At 37.4% G+C, this 21390-nt stretch overlaps 2 protein-coding genes and 1 long non-coding RNA gene across 4 annotated transcripts in view; 2 read left to right on the forward strand and 1 right to left on the reverse strand.

Annotated features, from left to right (window-relative positions):
* LOC105208737 (ceramide synthase) overlaps positions 1–1413 on the forward strand; it is a 47298-nt gene extending 45885 nt beyond the window's left edge. The window contains exon 5 of the mRNA XM_011178736.3: positions 16–1413. Within this exon, the coding sequence (XP_011177038.1) occupies positions 16–213 (198 nt within the window). The 3' untranslated portion in view covers positions 214–1413. The remainder of the gene's footprint in view (positions 1–15) is intronic.
* On the reverse strand, positions 685–3309 carry LOC128922012 (uncharacterized). The gene is made up of 2 exons (XR_008471286.1): positions 3099–3309; positions 685–3024 (listed from the first exon to the last, which is right to left on the reverse strand). It is a non-coding gene; the product is annotated as an uncharacterized LOC128922012 (long non-coding RNA).
* The window catches only part of LOC105208732 (protein strawberry notch), a 28023-nt gene continuing 8795 nt past the window's right edge, over positions 2163–21390 (forward strand). The window contains exons 1-2 of one of the 2 annotated variants that reach the window (XM_029037955.2): positions 2163–2356; positions 7978–8089. In XM_029037955.2, the coding sequence (XP_028893788.1) occupies positions 2354–2356; positions 7978–8089 (115 nt within the window). In that variant the 5' untranslated portion in view covers positions 2163–2353. The remainder of the gene's footprint in view (positions 2357–7977; positions 8090–21390) is intronic. The other variant, XM_011178730.3, reaches the window with a different exon arrangement.

Below are 21390 nucleotides of genomic sequence, written 5' to 3' on the forward strand. Positions count from 1 at the left end.
TCACCTCTCTTTCAGGTCTTCTCAACGCCCAAACCGCAGGAGACTGCACCCAAAAAACTCAGGCAATCGAAGAATAATAATCTCTCACCGGTAACCCCGAATGCTGAACATGACTTTAGTCAAATTTGTGAAAATGAGGCCAATAACGCTGGCGATAAGCCGTCAGCACGAGTCCACCTGCAGGCTTTAGACACTAATATTGCTAAAATTTAGATAGACCAACAGACAAGTTGAATTCGCTGTGCAGTCAAAAGCAGTTAATCGCCAGTATAGTGCGCAAATTAGTATGAATAGCATTCTAGGTGGCCACAAGCTAAATTTCCGTTAGCTGCTTTGCTGCTGTGCAATTCAATCAATTCAGTTTGTACAAATTGAGTTTGTGATTAATATACTTATACATACCTACATACATTGTACGGCACAATTTACTGTATAGCTAACAATTTGTGTAAAAATGAATATTAAGTGACGACAATTAACTCTTGTATGCATTTCAAGCGTCTGCTGTTGTTGTTTATAAGTGCGCCACAAAATAACAATAACATTCTAAGCAAAGTTAACGTGTATATTAATTTTTGTTAACAAATAACTCCGTAAAAGCGAGCTGTGACTCCCACAATATTGAAAATATCATTTGCAACGATTGTCTTCTTGTATGTTCTTCTACTTATTGCTGTATATGTATGTGTAGCGGTGTATTTGTGTAGTTGTGCGTATACAAAAGCTAATTATTTTAGCATTACACATAATCATTTACAAAAATAATGAAATTACTTTTAAACAATTATTAATGTTATACAAGAAATTTAGTAATTTACCACATAGCAGCTTACATATTTGTAAATGTATGTATGTATGAAAACGAGAACAAATAGCTATTATTAATAATAATTTAAGTCATGTAACTTGTCAAAGTTTAGTGAATGCAGTACAACTAATTTGTTCTTAATAATTTTTTTCAGCTTGAGTTCCTTTAATTATTACTAACGTACGTACATAATATTTAAAGAATTATAACAATTTGTGTACATGTGTATTGATTAATTATATAATTGAATTTGTATGCATAACTTGCCCACATAATTAATAAACATATGTATGTATAATAGTTGTGTATTTAAACAGCAGTTAAAAAGCATTTAACGAGCTTCAGCAGTGTATGTATGTAGAAAAATCAGAGCAAAACAAAACGAAACATGCAAGTTCTTGCTCGCATTTTGCTGTACTTCATAGTGATGCATTTTAATGAGATAAAATGTTTTTGTGTTGTGAAAAGTGTAAAATATACAAAAATTAAATGTATATGTAAATGTACAATAGCAAAACAAAAATCACACAATTACATGTGCTTAATGTTGACATCTGTGCAGAATAAATCAGAAAAAATAAAGAATACAACAAATTGTGTGGCTACTTCGACTGTTTTACTTTCTGGGGTTACACCGCTGCTGCAGTGTGGGTTGTGATTTAGTTTTGAATGTGTGTTGGAACGTATAAGTCGCAATAAGCAGCATAATTCTTATAAATACAGAACACCGGCAGAAATGAGATTAGAAACACGCATAAAACACGGAAGGAGTACGCTTAGAAATATTAGTTCATAAAATCAGCTGTTTTTCGAGATCATTTGTGCCAGTAGTAACCGGAACTAAGCGGAAGTAGCTGCCGCAGGTGGTTGTGCAATTAAATTAGCTTTCTTCAAGTCAAATACACGATACAGTGGTGAAGGTCAAGCTTTACAAATACTCTTATTTACACTGAACACTGAACTTTATAATTTGCAAAGCTTTTGAATAGCTGAAGAAACGCGCGCTTTTCCTTTTCCTGGCGGAAGAAAGTGTGTGGAATGTGAATAACAAATAAAAAGCATGTGTACCACAAAGTGGATTGTATTGCGCGTGAGCAACATGTGAGTGCAAGCAAAAAAATAATTTAAATGTGGTTAAAATAATGAAACAATTTGAAAAAAATACATGCAACTAAAAGTATACAATGCTTAAATAAAGAACGCTATTATTTAATTGTGTTAAAAAAGATTTCTCAAAAGAATTTAATTCAAATTTAATCACAAACTTAGTCAAGTCGCACACCAATCATCAACACATGTAGTACACATTATTGCACAGAGTGGCAACACGTGGTCAAACGCACTTGCACTGCACGGCAACTCTGTGGCTCAGTTGATTTCGGAATCTCGGCAGGTACGGAAGAGAAAAAAAGCGTGCGAAGTGTGTGAATTATACGTTGCCTCGTTTACGAATATAATTTCCGGATCGTGTTGTGTGAAAGAAAATTGTATTATAAAAGTTTTTGTGCATTTTAACGTGTCCGTCGAAATCGCATATTAACAAAAATGGTGAGTAGTAGTGTTGTTTGCTTGTCACGCTAGTTATATATACATGTATGTGCTGCGAAAATGTGTTAATCGCCAAGCACACGCTGTTCTATGCTGCATTGGGTGCTGCGCTGCCGAGGCAGCCAATCAACCAAACCAAGTCATCGTGTTTATTACGCCTCAATGGTGTTCCTCACTACTGGTAGTGCCCAAAATTGTTTGTGTTGTTAATTTGTTTGGCAAATGCTGGAAAAGATCGGCGCAAATCATGAAATCTACAAATTTTGTTTGTCGCTCTGAAAGCAGCGCCTGCTGATTATTTCGTAATTTTTTCATATAGTGCCTCCTGAATGCTGGCGCTGGTGTTTTGTGCTTTCCCATGTTTTGCATAATTTCCTATTGTTTGTTTTGTGTGTGCATAACCAAAGTGTTTTGTTAAGAACTATTATTGGTTCTTTAGCGTGGTCATTATGCGTCGTTGATTGCATGAAATTTTGTAAGTTGAAAATCAACTATTACAATGATTATTTTGCATTGCTTTGTAAAGACATTCGGTTTTGTTTTTTCCTCTTTGCACGTTGCTATGTCGTCGTTTCGTCCAATCGCTTATCTTCGTATGTTCTCTGCCGTGTGTTTTGTTCTATTAGCAATGCGTTGCGCTATTCCTCTCGCATTCGCTTCTGTTATTGCTGTTATAGAAAGGTAACCAAGAATGTGGTATGGTTATCTCTTTTTGACGCATGCAAATGAGTGGGTTACTAACCAGCTGTTTTGAATGGCGACTTGCGAATATTTATACTGCACAGTTGTGTACGACGAATTTGCAATTATTTAAGTGAAATTTTTTAAAATTAGTAATTTTTAATAAACTATTCACAAAAATAATAGCATAATTTATAAGGATGTTGTCAATTAGTATTTTTAGCGAAAGAATTGTCAAATTCTAAAATAAATTTGCGTTTAATTTTAATTTGTGCTCGTTGTTGAATAGTTTTTAAAAACTATAAATAAACAATTTTGACGCATTGCAATCGCAAAAAATGATAATAAAGAATACTACTTAATTAATTTAATTAAATTCATGAATAAATAATGTTTTCAAATATTATAAAAGTCCTTAAGTCGAGACAGATTGGAACAGACATATTTGAATCTTTTTTAGAGTGTACTTAAGTCTGAGCTCTAGATGATTAAATTGGTTATTTGGTCTGTTTTAGTCTAAATTTATAAATTAAATTCACAAATTAAGTAGGTAATTCATAGATTCTAAGCCCAATGTGCCGATTGTGAAAGCCTAGAAATCAATATTAAATTTACGGCAGGTTAGGAATTGATTTTGATAGACTTTATTAGATTTATATAGTGCTGATTGTGCCTAGTAATAAATGTAGACTATTAGGCAGATTTACGATTGATTTTCGTAGATTTAAATAGTGCTGATTGTATTAGAAACCTAAATACTGTTTTTGAAAAGGTTCGGTTTAGAGGATTTTTATTTATTGAATATTGAAAGAGGGATTAAATATACTTATTAAGTGATAAGGTCTTGTTTGCTTAGGATATTTTCACTTTATATCTTTAGTATGCGTATGCGAGTATGGCAACACTGTGCGCGGGTCTTCCCCGCATTAAATATAAAAAGTGATAAGGATTTGATGGTCTCATTTATTTTTATTTTAAGCGTTTTAATGTGCGCGTGTTTGTATTAACGCTTCATTAATCAATTACGAAAAATTCGTGTGCTTATTTATAGACCTTGAATTACCTTAATTTGCTAAGCTTAATTACAAGTGTTGCGAGTCCCAGAGGACCGTATCTTTAGTGTACCTGTATGGATAGGGAAATGTTAGTAGTTATGTTTGTATGTATGTATGCTAGCTCTCAAACTACCCTGGTTTTAAGAGCTTTCTACTAGACTCCGCAGCTTTATATTTCATCAATATACAATGTCATACATATGTGCAAGTTTCCTACAACAACATGCCAGTGTGCCATGCGCATGCGCGGGCGCACCACCCTCAGCAGCCCAACGACGCAGCCTGGTGTATACTGCGTATGTATAGCAGAAAAGCAACAACTACGTGTGTATGTGTGTACAAATTATGTGTGTATATCCTTGCTTAGGACATTTTTTTCATACATTTTCTTATGTTTCGGCATTTTTTTCACAGTGTACCATTTGAAGCTGTGAACATGTGTTGATTTTTTCCGTTTTTGTTTTGCTCGCACTTTTTTACTTAGAATGTGCCATATTTTCCAACTCGTTTTGTGTCGTTTTTTCTTCATTTTTTTCGTTTCCCCAAAAGGCAGTCATCTGCATGTTCGTGCTTTATCGGCATTTTCTGTTTTTATTTTTATTTTCGTATTTCGCTGCAGCGAGTCAAATTGGGAGAATATACATGTGTATCCTGGAAATTATCCTTTTTTTTTTATTTTCAACATGCTACATACCCACACACAACTCTATTGTTATGTATGCGTGTGTAGTTATTGGAGCATTTGTATATAGGACACAGCACTTTCGGTGGCGGAAATGCGCTGCTTTTGTGTTATTCTAACATTTGTTATTTTTTGTTACTTTTGAGGATTTTTTTGTGCTTGATTTTTATTTTCTCATACAGTTTATTCATGTGCTGCGCGTGTGCTCTCATTGTTTGGTTTGCTGCCTTCTTTTTGCAAGGTCGTTCGTTCTTGATTTTGTGTTGGTTTGCTTATCGGTCAAGGAGCTGGAGTCCTTCAGTAGTACCTTTTCTATTTTTATTTTGTTACTTTCATTCACTTGGAATGTGTTTTTGGTATTATTTGCGCCTTGAGTTAGGTTATAACTTCGCTACTAGATGTGGGGTGTGTCTTTGTAGCGGAAAGGTTTTTATCCTTAGCAGTTCTAATATTGAAGATTTACAATGTTATTAATTAATACTGAAATTAGCTTTAATAATTCTTGAGAAATGTTTAAAATAGTTATTAATTTTAAAACTAAAAAATACAAAGGGAAACTTTTGAGGTTATGATTAAATGATTCAGAATTGAATGGAAGACATTGATATATCTTGAAACTAATTAAGAAGTATTCCAAAGTATTAGTCGAACACACTAGAGCATGGCTATTAATTTCCTGAAGAAATCCTCTGGAGACCATTTATCTCACTGAATCGCCTTGTAGTAAATTTTTGTCAAATGAGTCCAGATAGGAGCCTCTCTGGTAGCGACGGAGTGTTGACAGCGTAGGGATGAGAAAAATGTGTTGCGAAAAGCTAGATGTTGTGTTTGAGGAGATTGGTAAGTGTGGGAATCGAACCGAGTTGCGAGCTCTCCAAAAACGATTATTGTGGAAAATTTTCTTGCCATTTGTACCAATGTACGTTAGCTGCAATAGTTTTCAGCCTACGAAGTACAGTGCAGGTACACTAGATGGTGTAAGGCTGCCTCTGAGCTGATTGCAGGTGCGTGCTTGTTTGGCTGGGCATTTATGCAGAACTTTCTACATGAGCCTCCTTCAGTACCTACACTCTGTGGAGCTGTGTACATTTAGGCCGTGTACTAGGCCTCAGCGTCCAGTTTTACCTCCATACGAAATTCGACAGAGCTCCAATAATTGTTTGTGTTGTGCGGCTGAAAGCAGTTGTTAGTGCATACGTTAGTGAAGTTGTGGCAGCTGGGGTGTATTTATTTGTTGTACCCCAGCAGTTGGCAGTGGTGGTATTCTGGGTAATAGTTTGCCGATGTGTGTATGGGTACTAGTACCTATATTGGGTATTGCTCGCTAATTGAGGCACTACTATGTACCCCTAACTTGTTGTTGTTCTTGTTGTAGCCGTCGCTCTGCTTGCAACTATTTTGTGCTATTCAAAAGCCTACTGCCCGCACACACATAATCACACATCAACTCGTGCAACTAACGGTTTCTCCTACATAAATCCAAGCGCTCGGTGAATATTTCATCTATCCAGCCGCCGCCTACCCGCTTGCCAAGCGCCACTCCACACATTATATACCAGATGTGGTGTTCTATAGCCGGCAATGGCTTGTCTGCTGCCAAACGCCACCCACCGCCCAGCGCCTCGGTTGTGCTATATGCTTCTACGTTTGCTTTGTTTTTGTACGTCGGCGTTTTGTTGCTGTTGTTTCCTTTGTATTATATCATATCGAAAGGGTTGTTACGCTCGTTCCTTGCTCGCTTTTGCGCGCTTGTGCCACTGCCGTTGTGTGCGTTGGATATCCTCTGTTGTTCCTGTGTGCCACAGCAATTATAACAACAACAACAACAGCAGCAAAGTGAAGTGAATTGTGTGCTTCAAAATGAAATTTTGTTAAGCTTGTCGAGAGTGTGTGACCCGGTCGTCCATAGACACAGTGCCAGTTGATGAGTACGTTAGTTGCTGTGAAGACGTCAATAGTTTGCTGCTCCCAAACAAATTGAAACACTCAAAAAGGCTTCAGTGTGACTGAGCGTAGTGCAGAAGAGTGCATCCTGTATTTTTTAGTGTTAATAAAAAGTGTGTTAACTGTAAATTGCTGTAGGTGCCGTTATTTTTCTGTGTTCTTACTGTTTTTCTGTCTTTAAAAATTGTGCGCCTGAAATCTCTAGTTCTTACTTCCAAAGTCGCTTCCGCGCCCAAAATCTTCAATTCGGCGTTTTTGTATCCGCCGCTGAATGGCTATCGATTTTTGAGGTGGCAACATTTGCTCGAGAATACACAACGTTTAAACGAGTTAACTTTGGCTATAACTTTGCTCGGGGTCAGGGGTTGTAGTCTCCGCGTTCTTTCGGCTTTTAATATTCGAGCAACAAAGAAAATTTCGTTTCAGGCGATAAGAAAATGCACTAAAAGCTAATTTGGGCCACAAAATTAAAATTGCAGGCGATTTATGTCGAAAAGTTCAAACAAAGTAAGATAAGAGAGATTTAGTCTTTATTATATGAAAACCGTTATTAAACTGTTGTTGGTCTGTTGGTTTTAAGTATCAACAAACAGTTTAGCTTTTTTCTTAAAAGTAGGGAAGGTGCCTCTTAAGACATATGTATTTCTATAGAGACCTGTACGCTAAAGAACTATATCAATCGCGAACTTATTTGCAATGTGAATTATCTTTGTTACGTTTTACAATCTTTAAAGACTCCGACGAGCTCTATTTTTTAATATTTGTCATGTAAAAGGGCTAATCGTGCTGTCTAGTTAGTTAGTTCCATACCCGATCGGTCCAGAATTAGGCTCAGAAAAGACATAACTTCGAAATCTCAGATTCTGCCACAGACAGTCCTTGATTAGGTCTGGGTCGTTTCCATAATGTGAACTCGTTTACTCTATAAACCATCCGAAAGTTATAAATTTGAGACTTAAGTTTTGTGGTTGTAGATCTTGTAGACTTCCTCCAGGTCAGTTCAGTGTAATACCGATAGTTTATGGACTTGGTATTTAAATCTGCGGGAGCCATTTACTTGCTTTCTAGAGTCTCTTATAGTTTTGAAGCTGTTAAAATGTCCGTTCTGTCTTTCTTAAGCTGATTTGGTCCTATTTAACCGATCTTACTGATATCTTATACTTATAATTATATTACACCTTAATTTATTTCTCTTCTATTAAAAATTTTCGTTTAAAAATTAATCATTTTCTATTTTTGTTGTCTTTTTTTACTTGCAGGCTTCTTTGAAAAAGTCCATTGATTTTAACGACGATGTCGATTTAGACGATGACGATGATTCATGTTCCGACTTTGATGATGATGAAGATCCAGATAAAATAGAAGTACCAGGTGAGTTGAAAGTTTTTAATTCTTAAACGGCGATGTGTTGCATTTGAAGAATTGAATTTGGAGATTACACAACTGGTACAAAATTTTAGAAAGATATTATAACAATTCTTAAAAAGCTGCAACGTACAATAGCCTCACTTTTTGTTCGATAAGACTTCTATAAAGTAAACCTTGTTCTTCTAAGTGTCTATTTACTTGAAAAGTGAAAACATCTCTGTTGTAGACCCTTTCAACCATTGATTAGCATAACAATTGCTTGATTGCTTGAAAGCGGAGGTCTTAATCCTATCTGAGAGGTTGAAATACGAGACATTCTCAAAGATCGTCGAGATTTTAAATACTATATTTCTTTTGTTTTCGAAGATGAAGCCATTCTTTCCGTAGTAACGTTTTCTTTTCATGTTTCTGCGGGATCCTGTGGATTTAAGCGCAATAATGGTTGAAAAATTCAGTTGGGATCTTATAAAGAATGCTCGTACGGCATATTTATATATTGAACGGAGTATTAATGTTGAGTTGAGTATTATTCCTTCCTCAACATCTTCTCGAGTATACTGAAATAATAGGTTTTACAAATAATAAACTTCGGATCATTTATACAAACGTTTAAAAGTTACAAAATGGGTTCCGACCGTCGAATATCCTGGATCCATCCTGCTGTTACACCAGACATTCTGCTTAATACTGTCAAATATTTCTCAACCGAACTTCTGACTTTTTTTCCATAGTACTGAAACTTTGTGAATTCTGCATTTCCCTCCCTCTCCTTCTCCACCATCCACCACTAAAGTTGAGAACTTGGTTTCATTACTACAAATTTGACGCCCTGACACAGCTACAATTCATTTCCAAATTAAATTCTTTAAATACACCAAAGTAAGACTCGGACACACACACACACTCAAACATACACAATATCAACCCAAATATTTATCTGTGGAAAACCCAAGCAGTTAGCTTATTTATGCCAACCACCCATTGAAACATTTTGGACTGTGGACATGTGGCAGAACGAATGCTCAAACCAGCCAGCCAGCCAGCCAGCCATACGCAGCAGCCACAGTAGCTTTATTTAAAATTTTCATGCAAACTACATTCACCAATTTAAATGACAACACCACCAACAACCCTTCATTAAAACAACAACAGCAAGAAGAACAATGAAAGTAATACAGAATAGTCCAAAATTTCACCCAACCGCTGGCGAGAAGGGGTTACCAAAAACGAGCTTTACAAACAGCACACAACAGTTTCATTCAAGTGAAGATGGGCACTAAAGCGCAATGTACGCATGGCATGCGAGGATGGATGAATGGATGGCTGGTTGCATGAAGGCGGCTTGGCGGTGTAGGTAGTTGCGGCCAAACACTGCGCTGTTGCCGCTGCTGTTGATGGCATGAAAGTTGCCACGAAGTGTGTGTCCTGTGCGTCGTTGGTAGCATCAGTCGAATGTTTGCTTCAATAGTTAGCTTTGGCCCAGCAGCGTTCAACTTGCTGACAAAATACAAAAACTTGCAAAGTCGAAAGTTTTCCTGCTTTTGCCCTTTAAGCGTCGTAGACACACACACCCGGCTCGTTTTTGTCGTTACGCACTGTTTGTGTAGAACTTGTGCCTGTCACGTCTATACACTGTTTCAGAAATCAACTCTGAATATGTCCGTGCGTGTTCCTATACCTCCACAGCCCCTCTCTAGCGTTGTTCTGTTATGCGTTGCTCTGCCGCATTCTTCAAATTCTTTTGGCGCTGCCACTCCGTTGTATCTGTGTTTTCATGTTGTCAAAATTTTGTGCACAAAAACTCGAAACCCCCTCTCCGCTGTTCCCACTCAATCAGGCTACCATGCTCACTATTTGTATTTTTGGCTAACCTCAGCTCGTGTTCGTATGCGCCAGTTCGTTGTTGCAGCTCATATTTGCATTTATACGTGTGACAGTATTTCATACTTCGGTCGAAATTTGTGATAGTTTGACATTGTGCATTCCTGACCCCACAAATATTTGGTTTCATAGAGTACAGTGGCTTTTTCGGTAAGCTGGGATCTCATATGGCTTTATTTCAAATATTTGTTACTACAGTGGGGAACTTTATTAAAGTATTAGTCTCTACCAAAGCTACAATATTCTTCCTTGGTTTTACGCCACCGTTCCACGTCTGCATTCGTACAGAGTTCTACGACAATTTATTGAAATGGTCTGGTGTCTAAACCGAACATCCCGAGCTCGACATTCACTCGATGGCCAACGAGTTCGAGTTCTCTAAACATAGCATCCCGAGCTCAACACCCACTAGACGGTGTTCGTTCTTAGCAGCTTCACATTTTCTAAGAACGATCTTCCGAAAATATTTGGAAGTTTAAAGGTCTCAGACTGATTTTGAAGGAGGTGTCGACTTAGGAATCTATAGAAGATAAAATGTACCAGGAGGTTATAAGAAAATTCTTTGGAAGCTTTTTTTTTTACTGATTTCAAAGACTTTTGGGACTATTCCACAATTGTAATCCTGAGCATTTTAACTCCCTTTTTTGTCTAAATTACTTTTACTTACTTTTGTCTAAATCAGTCCGGGGTTTATTTCACAGAACATTCCGCTGTAATAGTAAATCTGCTGTTCTGCTGTTGTACCTTCATCGCATCTTTCGGGTTTTTGAAGCTTACTACAGATTATGAGAGACTACTCCTCGAACAACCAAGATTCGTCCTTAAGTCCTCAGGAGTCCTACTATTCCTCGAAAACTGAGCTTAATACTCCCTCTTCAGTCATAGAAATTATGAGATTTTAAAATATTCACTCATTATTCATAATACCAGAACGACCACTTATAATTTTTCATTAATCATTTCCTTCCTGTACTGAGTCCCAGATCTATGCAAATCCCAGCCGCACTGCAGTTAAATTACAGTTGCCTGCAATTGTAGGCTCAACTGCCAATCTGCCTTATCTTTCTTTCTCTCTCTCACACTCCTTGAGTATCCTTTCCGACTTGCTTCAATAATTTGCGCAGCATAAAGCCCCGATATGCGCTGCACTTCTGTAGGTGTTCTGTATGTGAGTGTCTGTGTGTGCCTGAGTATGTGTCCGTGTATTGTTTTTGCATTCACGCACTTGTCCATCGAATTGTTATGCGCCAGGTCGAGTGATTTTGTTGCTGTTGCTGTTGCTGTAACCGTTGTTATTGGCCAAGGCATTGCTCATTCCACCAATGGGCGTACGTGTTGCTTGCTGTTAGCTCCTCGCTCTGACAGCTTTTAGGCTGCAATACGCAACGTACGAAGAGCCGAGCCATGCGGTCGTCCAATACATTTGCAGATTTCACATACGTTATATTGGTTTGATTGCATTTACTATTGGAAATTAGTGGAATTTCGGTGCTGTACACTCGTACCCCGCTGTTGATTACATAACTCAAGCTTCGGACCAGGCACCCACACGCACACTTTGTGGGTAGGCCTGTCATTGTATATATTTGCGCACCTGCTGCTAGTTGGCTTCACCATTGCCACCGCTCAATGCACACATTATAATTATAGTGCAGTACTTGTTAACCCCCGGCATACTTCCTCACTTCTCTTACAGTTTTGACTTGTCCTCAGAAAGTTTGTTATACTCATCCGGCGCTCCAGTGAGTATGCAACTACCTTCCCATCCTCACAGCTTTATTGCTTATAGGTGCCGAGGTCGCAGCCATAGGGTGAGAATACGAAAATTCTGAAGCTCTCATTACTTGCTTACTTTCTTTAGAATATATAGACGAACTTAATCCGGTCTCCTAAGATCTCTGGAGCTCTTAAAACTATATATAACTTCTCATACTGCAGCTACTTTTTACAGGTATTTGTATCAACTGTCTGCACAAAAACTTGATTTAAGCTTAAGCTTCGTGGTACAAAGACACAAGACTGACAGAGCTGATTTAAAATAGATCCTTTAAGGATAGGTTCAGAGCAACCACGGCATATATTTCTACTATCCAGCTCTTATTAAGTATAGTCTATATTATAGATTATTCCTTCGTTATCCTTAACCTTCTTAGTCCCCTGTGAAACTGCTTTTCGTGACCATAAGTCTCAATGCATTCCTCTTTCGTCAGTTCTCTCAAATGTCGTTTAAACTTCATCTATTTATGCGCGTCTTTAAAATTGCTAGCATGAATTTCCAGTAAATTTAACAGCTAAATTTCCTCATCCTCTCACTAATCCATACATTCCTTCACACAAAAATATAGAAACAGAATAATTACCCCAACAACCGCAAGAACACTTTTACTTTCAAACCGAATTTCCCACGCCCGTCCATCACACACTCGCTACAACGCTCCGACTACATTTGTCACGAAATGTGTGGAAATGCAACAACAACAAGTGAAGACATTCTTAAGCAAAAAACACTTTCGTTTTCATTCAAGGATATTTTCCTAAAGCAATTAACTACGCCTGCCCTCAACTGACCACAGTCTGAGGTTACGCACATGCAAACTAAAGAACGTAGACTGTCGTGTGTGTCTTTGTGTCTCGTTAAATTGGCCACAAAATGTACTTAAGCCACTCAACTGTAAGAAATGTAAATATAAAACACTTGTAGGCATTTAAAATGTAAATTCTAGGCCACAAAAAATATGTGGTTGTGTGTCTAAGCATTAGTTGAGCTCTGCAGTTGACCTAAGTGACCGTTGTCTGCTGGCCTGAAAATTGGCAAATTTTAGCAATTTCTTAAACTGTCAGCCGGTTGTACATATGTATCCTGACTGTATCCTGACTGCATTCTGCCAGCATTTATTGCCTTGTCTTGCGACTGCTTGCGTACGTGTCCTTGCCAGCTGCATTCCTGATTTCTCCTGTAGAATGATGACCAAGGCATGGCCTACTACATGCTTAGTCTTTGTAAGCCATGCATGCAATTTCCATGCATTTCCTTCGTCCTTTTCTTAGTCGTGCCGTCTTCATAGCCAGTGCTTATATGTATGCATGGCTTTTTGGGCGAAATGTTTTCCAATTTATCTCAATTTGCTCGTACACTTGTTCACCAACATATTGACCTGACCACTGCTGTGTTTGCGTAATCACTGTTGTCCTGCGTGTAATATCCTGTTTACCAATTTGACGAGTGTTTAGTTGAAACAATGAGTTCTCCTTGGCTAGCGCTGAGAATGTAGTCCAGTGTGTCTGGCTTGCGTCTTGCTTAGTCATATGTGTCTTTAATGTGTATTTATTGTTCTGCTTGGACTTAAGAAAATTGTGTAAATTTGTAGAGCGTAATCTCTTTAAGATTTTGGTTTAAAGTGGAATTTTAATGGATTCATTTGTTTACATATTGCTCTAGTCAACTTGTTGATTTGCTTTCTTTGGAGATGATAATAAAAAATAAACAAAAACTATTCTGTACGAAGGAATAAAAGAAGTCGGAGCCCAACTTTGTTTGGTTCTATAGAGCTGCAGATGCCTTAGATCAATGGTAGAACGTACTCAAGACCATATTTTGGTAAAGTCAGTAGTTCCTACATCATATTTTTATATTTATTGGACTCACACCTTCGCATTTTTACTATTGGCAAGCTTTCAAGGCTCATCCTTGCCTTATTACCTTCAAAATAATTTTTTTTTTAGTAAAGAGAACCATAGATTCGATTAGATTCAGATGATTTCCCCTCTAACCCAGATGCATTAAGGACGCTTCAAAGCTTTTTTGGGGCAGATAAAAGCAACTTGCTTACTCAGCGGATACATGGCTTCGAAAATCTAATCCCTTGATCTTGCAATTGTAGGGTAATCAACCTCAAACCACAAGTTCGCAGAAACGACAGTTTTTTGGAGGGCAGATATCCGTTTTGTGCATAAGAGAGCCATAAAACAACAATCGATTTCACTTAAAAGGATATCTTAAAGCCATAACGTAGTCTCTGAGGTCCTGAAATAGTTCCACGAAGAGGAATATTGAAGCCGTCGACTAAGTTAAACTAGTTCTAAGAGATAGGTTGATTAGGAAGATACATGAGAATCACAAAAATACCGCAGATTTTTAAAACCATTTTTCTATACATTTGTAATTTTCTTTCGTTCTGGGCATGGTTCCACGATACAACGAACTCTAGTCGGCAACCCATTTTTTGTATACATTTGGAGTTTGTCGCGTGTGGAGCTCGTGCTCGCTGCTATCCGAACGCATCATACAATAGTTATGAGCATGTTCAATGCAAACCATAACCTCCAATTCTTGGAAATGAAAAGTTGAAACCTTCAGCTCAGAAGATAATTATCTTAATTAGTAATTTCTAAGTTGTCTTCCTTTGGGATTGGATTGCAGTGTTATTAGTATTGTATGACAGCACTGAGCTATGCCGACCGCTGACCACACAATATCTCCGTTCGACAACAGCAATGCAAATTAATCCACCCATACCAGAGTAGCTGCAGTCAAACAAGTCTTATTCCAATAATATTTGGTTACCAAAAATCGTCAATAATTCAACGCTTGCATAGTTTCGACATGACAACCAACCGACAATCAAATATGGCATTCGAAATGCAACATTCAATAGAAACCATTCACATTTGCTGGCCTTCGGACAGCCGAAGATGGTGGGGACGACAGGCGAAGGAAGTATAGTTGGTTGGGCGTTATCAAATAATTATAATTATGTTTATAATGTCTTCAGCAGCAAATGCATTTGCGTCAGCCGCAGATATAGCGATGCCAAGGATAAAGGAAAAGGAGCCGAGTCGAGCTGGGCTGGACTGGGGTGTGGTGCCCGGGTCCGGCCAAGTGGGATTGGGTGGGCGGTTGTTGAAATTTCAGACATTGTTTGTTGCATCTAACCTTGCTGCTGTGTGTGTGGGTCTTGAGCGTTGGTCGCTGGTTAGTTTCCGCTTGTATGAGTGTACTTAACGGCAACTTACATTCACATAAGTACTCAAGTAAACGCATATACTTATGCTAATTGCATAACAAAGGCCTAATGCAATTATTTCGCAGAAGATGGCGTAGGTGCTCGACGCTTTTGATTGAAGTTTGCGCGGTCGGCGTGTGGTCGTGGTAGTGTTTTCTTAAGTTTCGCATATGTAATATCCTGAGTGTGTACACAGTCAAGCAGCAGTTGTTTGCTTATGTATGATTGCTTTAGCCACCTCAAGAGCGAATGGAGGGAGGACATGGCGTATGTCAGGGCGTGGCTTGTTTACCTTACCTCTCCATAGGTCCGTTAGCTTGTTTGTCAATATGTTGTAATCCCAAGACTAAACACGTCAAATTTACACAATAAGCCGGCAATAATGCAAAGCGCAATTTGTCGAAGTTGAGTGAAAGCTCTAACCACAACTCGTTTACGCAATACTAAACCTGATTTGTTTCGGACATTTTGAGTTCCTGTAGGACTGTTTTTGTCATTTAAAGTGTCAGCAAGCCTAGAAAGTGTGGGAGAAGCATTCCTTGTAAGAAGTTGTCACTAATTATTGTAAACTCTTCTCTCAATTTTTAGCAAAGGATTAAGTGAATATCGAACTTCGAAATTTTTGATAATCGTACATTACGCTTTTTCTTGGTTCAGTAATTTGGGCTATAGCCTCGATTTTTCTGCTTGAACACCAACAAAGATCCGAAAAACCCGTTCCCACGACAGTCGGTTCTACGTAATCGGAACGGACCCGAATTTTTATCCGGCCTAGGGCTGTAAAATCGGCAACATTCCTCAAAACTATTTGGGTAATGTTTTATGCTGGTTTTCTTGAGGTATGCAACACAGATAAATACAATTTGCATTACTGAAAGATCGTTGGAGCGATTTAAATCAATATAAAGACGTAACAATCTCGAAGTAAGCCAATAGAATTCGACTTTACGGCTAAGGCGGAGGCTGCACGTTAATATACAGCAGTTTTTCTTTTGGTCGCATCGAATAGTTGTGGTCTTACGATGCAGACCTTTTCAAATCCCGTCCGCAAGTGGTTTGGGAAGCTCGTCTTCATTAAACTCTGCTTGAGTACGGACAGCGGCTCAACTAAACACGCTGTGGACGCTCTTGGCGACAAATCTTTGCAACTTATGTGAATACAAATATTTACACAACGTGCTTTGACTAATCACAAGCAGTTAACGACGCCGCCGCCCAGCAACGAAACTTCTTAGCAGCCGTCAGTTAACACACTTACCTTCCTCCGTGCATTCAATCGCCTTTTGTTTGTGCGACATCGTGTGTTTTAGCAAAACAAATGGCAACTACCTCACTGCTGCTGCAATAACACAAGCCATTTATAAGCCTTCGCGCACCCAACCACTGCGCTGCTGGATGTCTTGGCGCGTGGGGGTGAAACGCTAATGCTCGTCAACCCGTGTTGCTGGGTCCGCTTATCCTTGAAGTATCGCATGTGTGTGTTCTGTGTGTGCCTGATTATCCTTGTTGCAAACGCAGTTTGTCTTCGTCTCAACTCCCACCCACACTTAGCACCCAGTGTGTCTTGGACGCCAAGCCGAAAATTCGTCTTCTAATTAATAATCAAGATAAACAGTTCGGTCGCTGCTATGTTTAAATTATAATCGAAATATTGCAGTTGAGCGTGTGTATATAGCTTTATATATATATACATGGAGTATGTACGTGTTAACGGTAAACATTTGCTAATTATTTACATTTCCAAAGACAGCCTTTCTGCGTTCCCTGTGACCCTGCATATGCATTTATATAATAAATAATACAAGTACATAACTGTTTAATGCAGTCATGCACATAACCACACAAATACATATACTTATAGGCGACTCAACAGCGTTGCATTCTGCATTTGTGTCTGCGCATCATCTCTCAAGAAGAAACGCCAGTTTAATCCCTCAATTGGTACGGTCAAAGTTGAATTATGCACGGCGTCGGAGTGAGCTTACATACATACATTTAATGCCGCATAATTGACATAAAATGCATGTGTTTGTTTGTGTGCGAGTGCATAATTATCATATAGCATAACTCCGACCTCGACATGCATGTAATGCACTAATTGAAATGGTAGTTCTATTCAATCAAGGGTACATTAGTTGATTATGCGCGCTTGAGGAATGCTCTCAGCAGCTTTCAGAGAGTACATTTGTATGTATTTACCAAAAAGAAAGTAAAATATATAATATAATCTCAAAAAAACATCAGGAAGATAACCATAAGTAGCGTCTTCCTTTGAAATTCCGTAAGAAATTTGATTTTGTTATTTGACCTGTCTAAAGTAGTCTAGAAAATCCTCGGGGGAGCAAAGGACCAATATGATTCCTCCATTTATTACGAACTTGTGCTAGCCACTTGATTTGACTCTAATGTTTTTGGACCTTAGATATTTCGACGTCGAAATTTTTACTCAACATTAGAACTGGCCGGCCTTTCTTTCGGGTACCTTGTGGATTCCAGTCGATAACGTTACGAATGATCCGGGTATCTGGATCTCGTCTCAGAACATGTCCGAGCAATCCTATTTAATTTTCTTTTGAGAATTTCGGGTCACAGAGCTGTTTCGTTTGGTTTGTGCGTGGCCATAAAATCGTGTTAGAGACGGTGACGGGTCAGCAAATGTGACGAAGGCGTCGGTTTGTGAAAACTTGCAGTTTTTGGTAGTCGGAGGCTGTGAGATCCATATTTCGCAACCGTTCATTCCTACGCTTTATATGCCTTCTAAAGCCAAAATGCTTCCATAGGCTCGGTTCTTTTTTTGGTATTGGTGTTCTTTCTTTCCCATTTCTTCTTCTCATGATTCGCGCTAGCTTCTTCTGTAATAATCTTCATTAATCTACGTACATATGTGTTCAAGCGCTCATTTAACAGTAATATTCTTTCAATTAATCTTCTAGCACATGCATTTACAGTTACTATTGCTTTTTATATCCACATAATGATAGCAGCAAAGGTCGTAGTGTCTAAAGTCAATAAGTTAATGAGTTTAGCGCTGCTTTTGAACCCACTTTAAAGTGTTTTTAGTTTTTCTTTTCCTATTATTCACATTTTTTTTTACTTTTTTCTAGTGTGTTAGAACTTTTGACGTCATTTTTCATGAAATTCATTTATTTTGGAGATAATTATATATTTTCTTCTTCCACAAGTTCAGTGGGCACGCCGGAAGACTAATGCTAGAAGAGGCTTTGTTGAATATTTATAGATAAGTACATGTGTTTGTAGGCATAACTGTAAAATGAGTGGTTTTTTAAGTGGTTTCACTTAATATTTCTTTCGATGGCGATTCTTGTTGTATAGTCAAACTCAAGAGCGTATAAGTTTTGCTAAAAATGATTTTGAAATCAATGCTACATTTTTATTTATTCTTTAAATATTTTTAAACATTTGATCTATAAAAATTTATATATTTTTATTTTTAATTAATTAATTTTTTTATAAAATAATTTTCATTTAACTTTTTTTAATTAAATTATTTTTTATGAAATTATTTTGATTTAATTTTTTTTAATTAAACTTCTTTTTATAAAATAATTTTCGTTTAATTTTTTTAATTAAAATGTATTTTGTTTCATTTAAACTCATTTTTTCATTCTCTGCAAACTGATTTTTTTCTTTTTTTTTTGGGATTTCCAACCAGTATGCATATTAAAATTTTTTTTGTTAAATAACAGTTCACATTTCTTATCAAAGAATATTAAATAAAAAATATATTTATTTTTTTTATTATTAATTTTTTTACTTCGCCAGATTTATTTTATTTTTTTTATAAATAAAATTTTGATTTAAGTTTTTTTTTTTAATTTATATCTATTTGTTTTTTTCATAATTCTTTTACTTTTTGTAAATTGTTTTTTTTTTCCTTTTTATTTTGGGATTTCCAACCATTATATTAGAAAAAAATTATAATAATTTTTAAGTAAAATACTTCGTGTTTCTTATCAAAGAATATTAAAGTAATTTTTTTTATATTTATTTAATTTTATCGTTTTTATAATTTTTTATTTAATTTCTTATTTTTTTCTTTTTAATTTTTTTACATTTTTTTCTTTCTCAATATAGTGTTTTGTTCTACGTTAGCAGCAAACCAATCTGAAGTATGGTTTTTTTTGGTGGCAAATCGCCAGTGTTTATTTTTGCCGACCACGTGCATTAAGTCATTAATGTTGTCGTAAGATTTGCCCTCTTCCCTGCTTACACTCCACAAGCGTGTGTTTTATCAGCCGCCTTCCCGCTCTTCTGATTTGTTTTTTGCTTCCGCTGACCACTCATTTTGGCATTACGCACACGAACACGAACACATGCGCCGCAACATGTGAATTATTTTAAATTTGTTACAAAAATGTTTCGAGTTTTTTTTGCTCTTTCGCACTTGGCGACCAAGCGCCAATGTCGATTTGTATTTTTATTTTTTTGGAATTTTTTATGATTTTCGTTGGCTGTGTAATTTTTACATGGCATGGAGACACAAACGGTGTTGCGCGCGACGCGATGCGGCAAGGCGTCTGGCGTGTTGAAAATCAAAATCAAAATAAAACTGAAAATAGTGAGAAAACCTGTTGGGCGACCACGTGTTTGTCTCAGCGTTTACAATTTACTCATCTTTCATTAACAGAAATGTGTGTATGCACTTAAAACAGGAGGATTACTAAATCTAAAAAAAAAACACAAACAAGAAATGCTAATGACGTCATTTTTATGTAAACTTTTGAGTGTCGAAGCATATCGGCACTCACGCCTCACCACACCGCTAGCACGCGGTCAGCGACAGCGTCTGTAAAATTGTGCTCGAAAGTGAGGGGAACCAAGCGCCACACATAAATGTCGAAACACGTTTTTCGCTTCGCGTTGGAACACTTCGTTTTTTGTTTGTTGTAAGATTTATCTTTTCTATTTTTAGCCATTTTTTCAATATCAGTCCCTGCGGCTAGATGAAATATGCTTGAAATCTGCGCTGAAACTTAAATCGCCTAAAGCAAACGTGAGAATTTTTCGGACTTGGGCAGGGTCAGGGACGTTCAATGTGTACCTTCATATTTATTTGTACAGTAATGTGTATAAAATGTGAAGTGTATTTGAGTCAGAGCAGCTTAGATAACTGGAACTTGTTATATTTGTTGTTTGAGCAGTTCAAATATATTTCCAGAGACTTTTTGTATAGCTGCAGAACAATTACTTTGGACTGAGAAGTCAACTGAAAAGTAAAAGTCCCCTTTCGATGAAAAAAATCAAATTCTACAAGTCGCTCATGTTTATGGTGAAGAATCGATCGTCCAAGCCTCGACGAAATATCACTAGGAGTTTTCGAAAGAAAAGTTTAGCGAAAGATTTATGGTCCTTTGCACATTTGCAACGGCGAATACCGCCGCAGACGATGGAACGGATAAATGGTTGTCCGAATGGACGAAAGCACTCCAGCTTTGAAAGTTTCCGATGCATTACCCTCTGGTGGAACAAGAGGTAGAGGAAGACCTCTACTCCGTTGGAAAGACCAGGTAGCGAAGGACGTGGCTGCACTTAGTATTACTAATTGGGGCCAAACAGTAAAAACGAAAAATGAATAGCGCTCTGTTGTTAACTCGGTATAATCGCGTATGCGCTGTCTACGTAACTGTCTAAGTAAAGAAGAGGAAGAAGCGAGAGCTATGGTTAATGAATATCTTTAGGAAGATATTCACTACTTTGACTCGTTTCTCATGTTATTTTGTGTTTTCATTTGACTTTTTGGCGCCAGTGAAGCTTTGACCCGACTCAAGAGCCTATTGCTTTGGGATGGGTATTAGAGAGCTCATCCTTGGTTTGTTTGGTTTCACCAAAACTAACTTTTATCCATAATGTATCCTCCTAGTAAGGACAGTGGCCTGTAGATAACCTGTTTAGTCGGTTTCCTGGAAGATAATATTTTTTTTTCTGTTTTTGATATGAGCTGTTAGATAGATAGTTAGATCCCGAAGTTCTGATATGAGTTATTGTTGGGTATACCATAATCCTCTCCAGGTCGTTGAAGACATAGATATTCGTTGATAGATCTCGATGTTCTAAGCAAAACTTTCCTCAACATTAAAGGCAAAAGAACGGAAGAAACAATTGTAAAATAATTGAATTCAGTGCAGAAAAATATGCGGAACTAATGTACACACTCATAACATTCCAATTTTATTACACATTCTCATCTAAAACCACATTATTTTCCCACAAACCAGCGAACAGCGTGTTGCCACTTAGCTTTTAACGCACACAAACACAAACACTCAAACGAGGGTGTCAATAAAAAATGGAACTCGGCCAACCCTCATTTAAAACCGATATGGACCATATAACAAAGAACGTAACACATTTTTATGCCGCCGCCACCACACAAAGGCATACATAATTTATTTGATTTCG

This window comes from Zeugodacus cucurbitae, chromosome 5 (assembly GCF_028554725.1).
Source record: "Zeugodacus cucurbitae isolate PBARC_wt_2022May chromosome 5, idZeuCucr1.2, whole genome shotgun sequence".
NCBI classification, from domain to species: Eukaryota; Metazoa; Arthropoda; class Insecta; order Diptera; family Tephritidae; genus Zeugodacus; species Zeugodacus cucurbitae.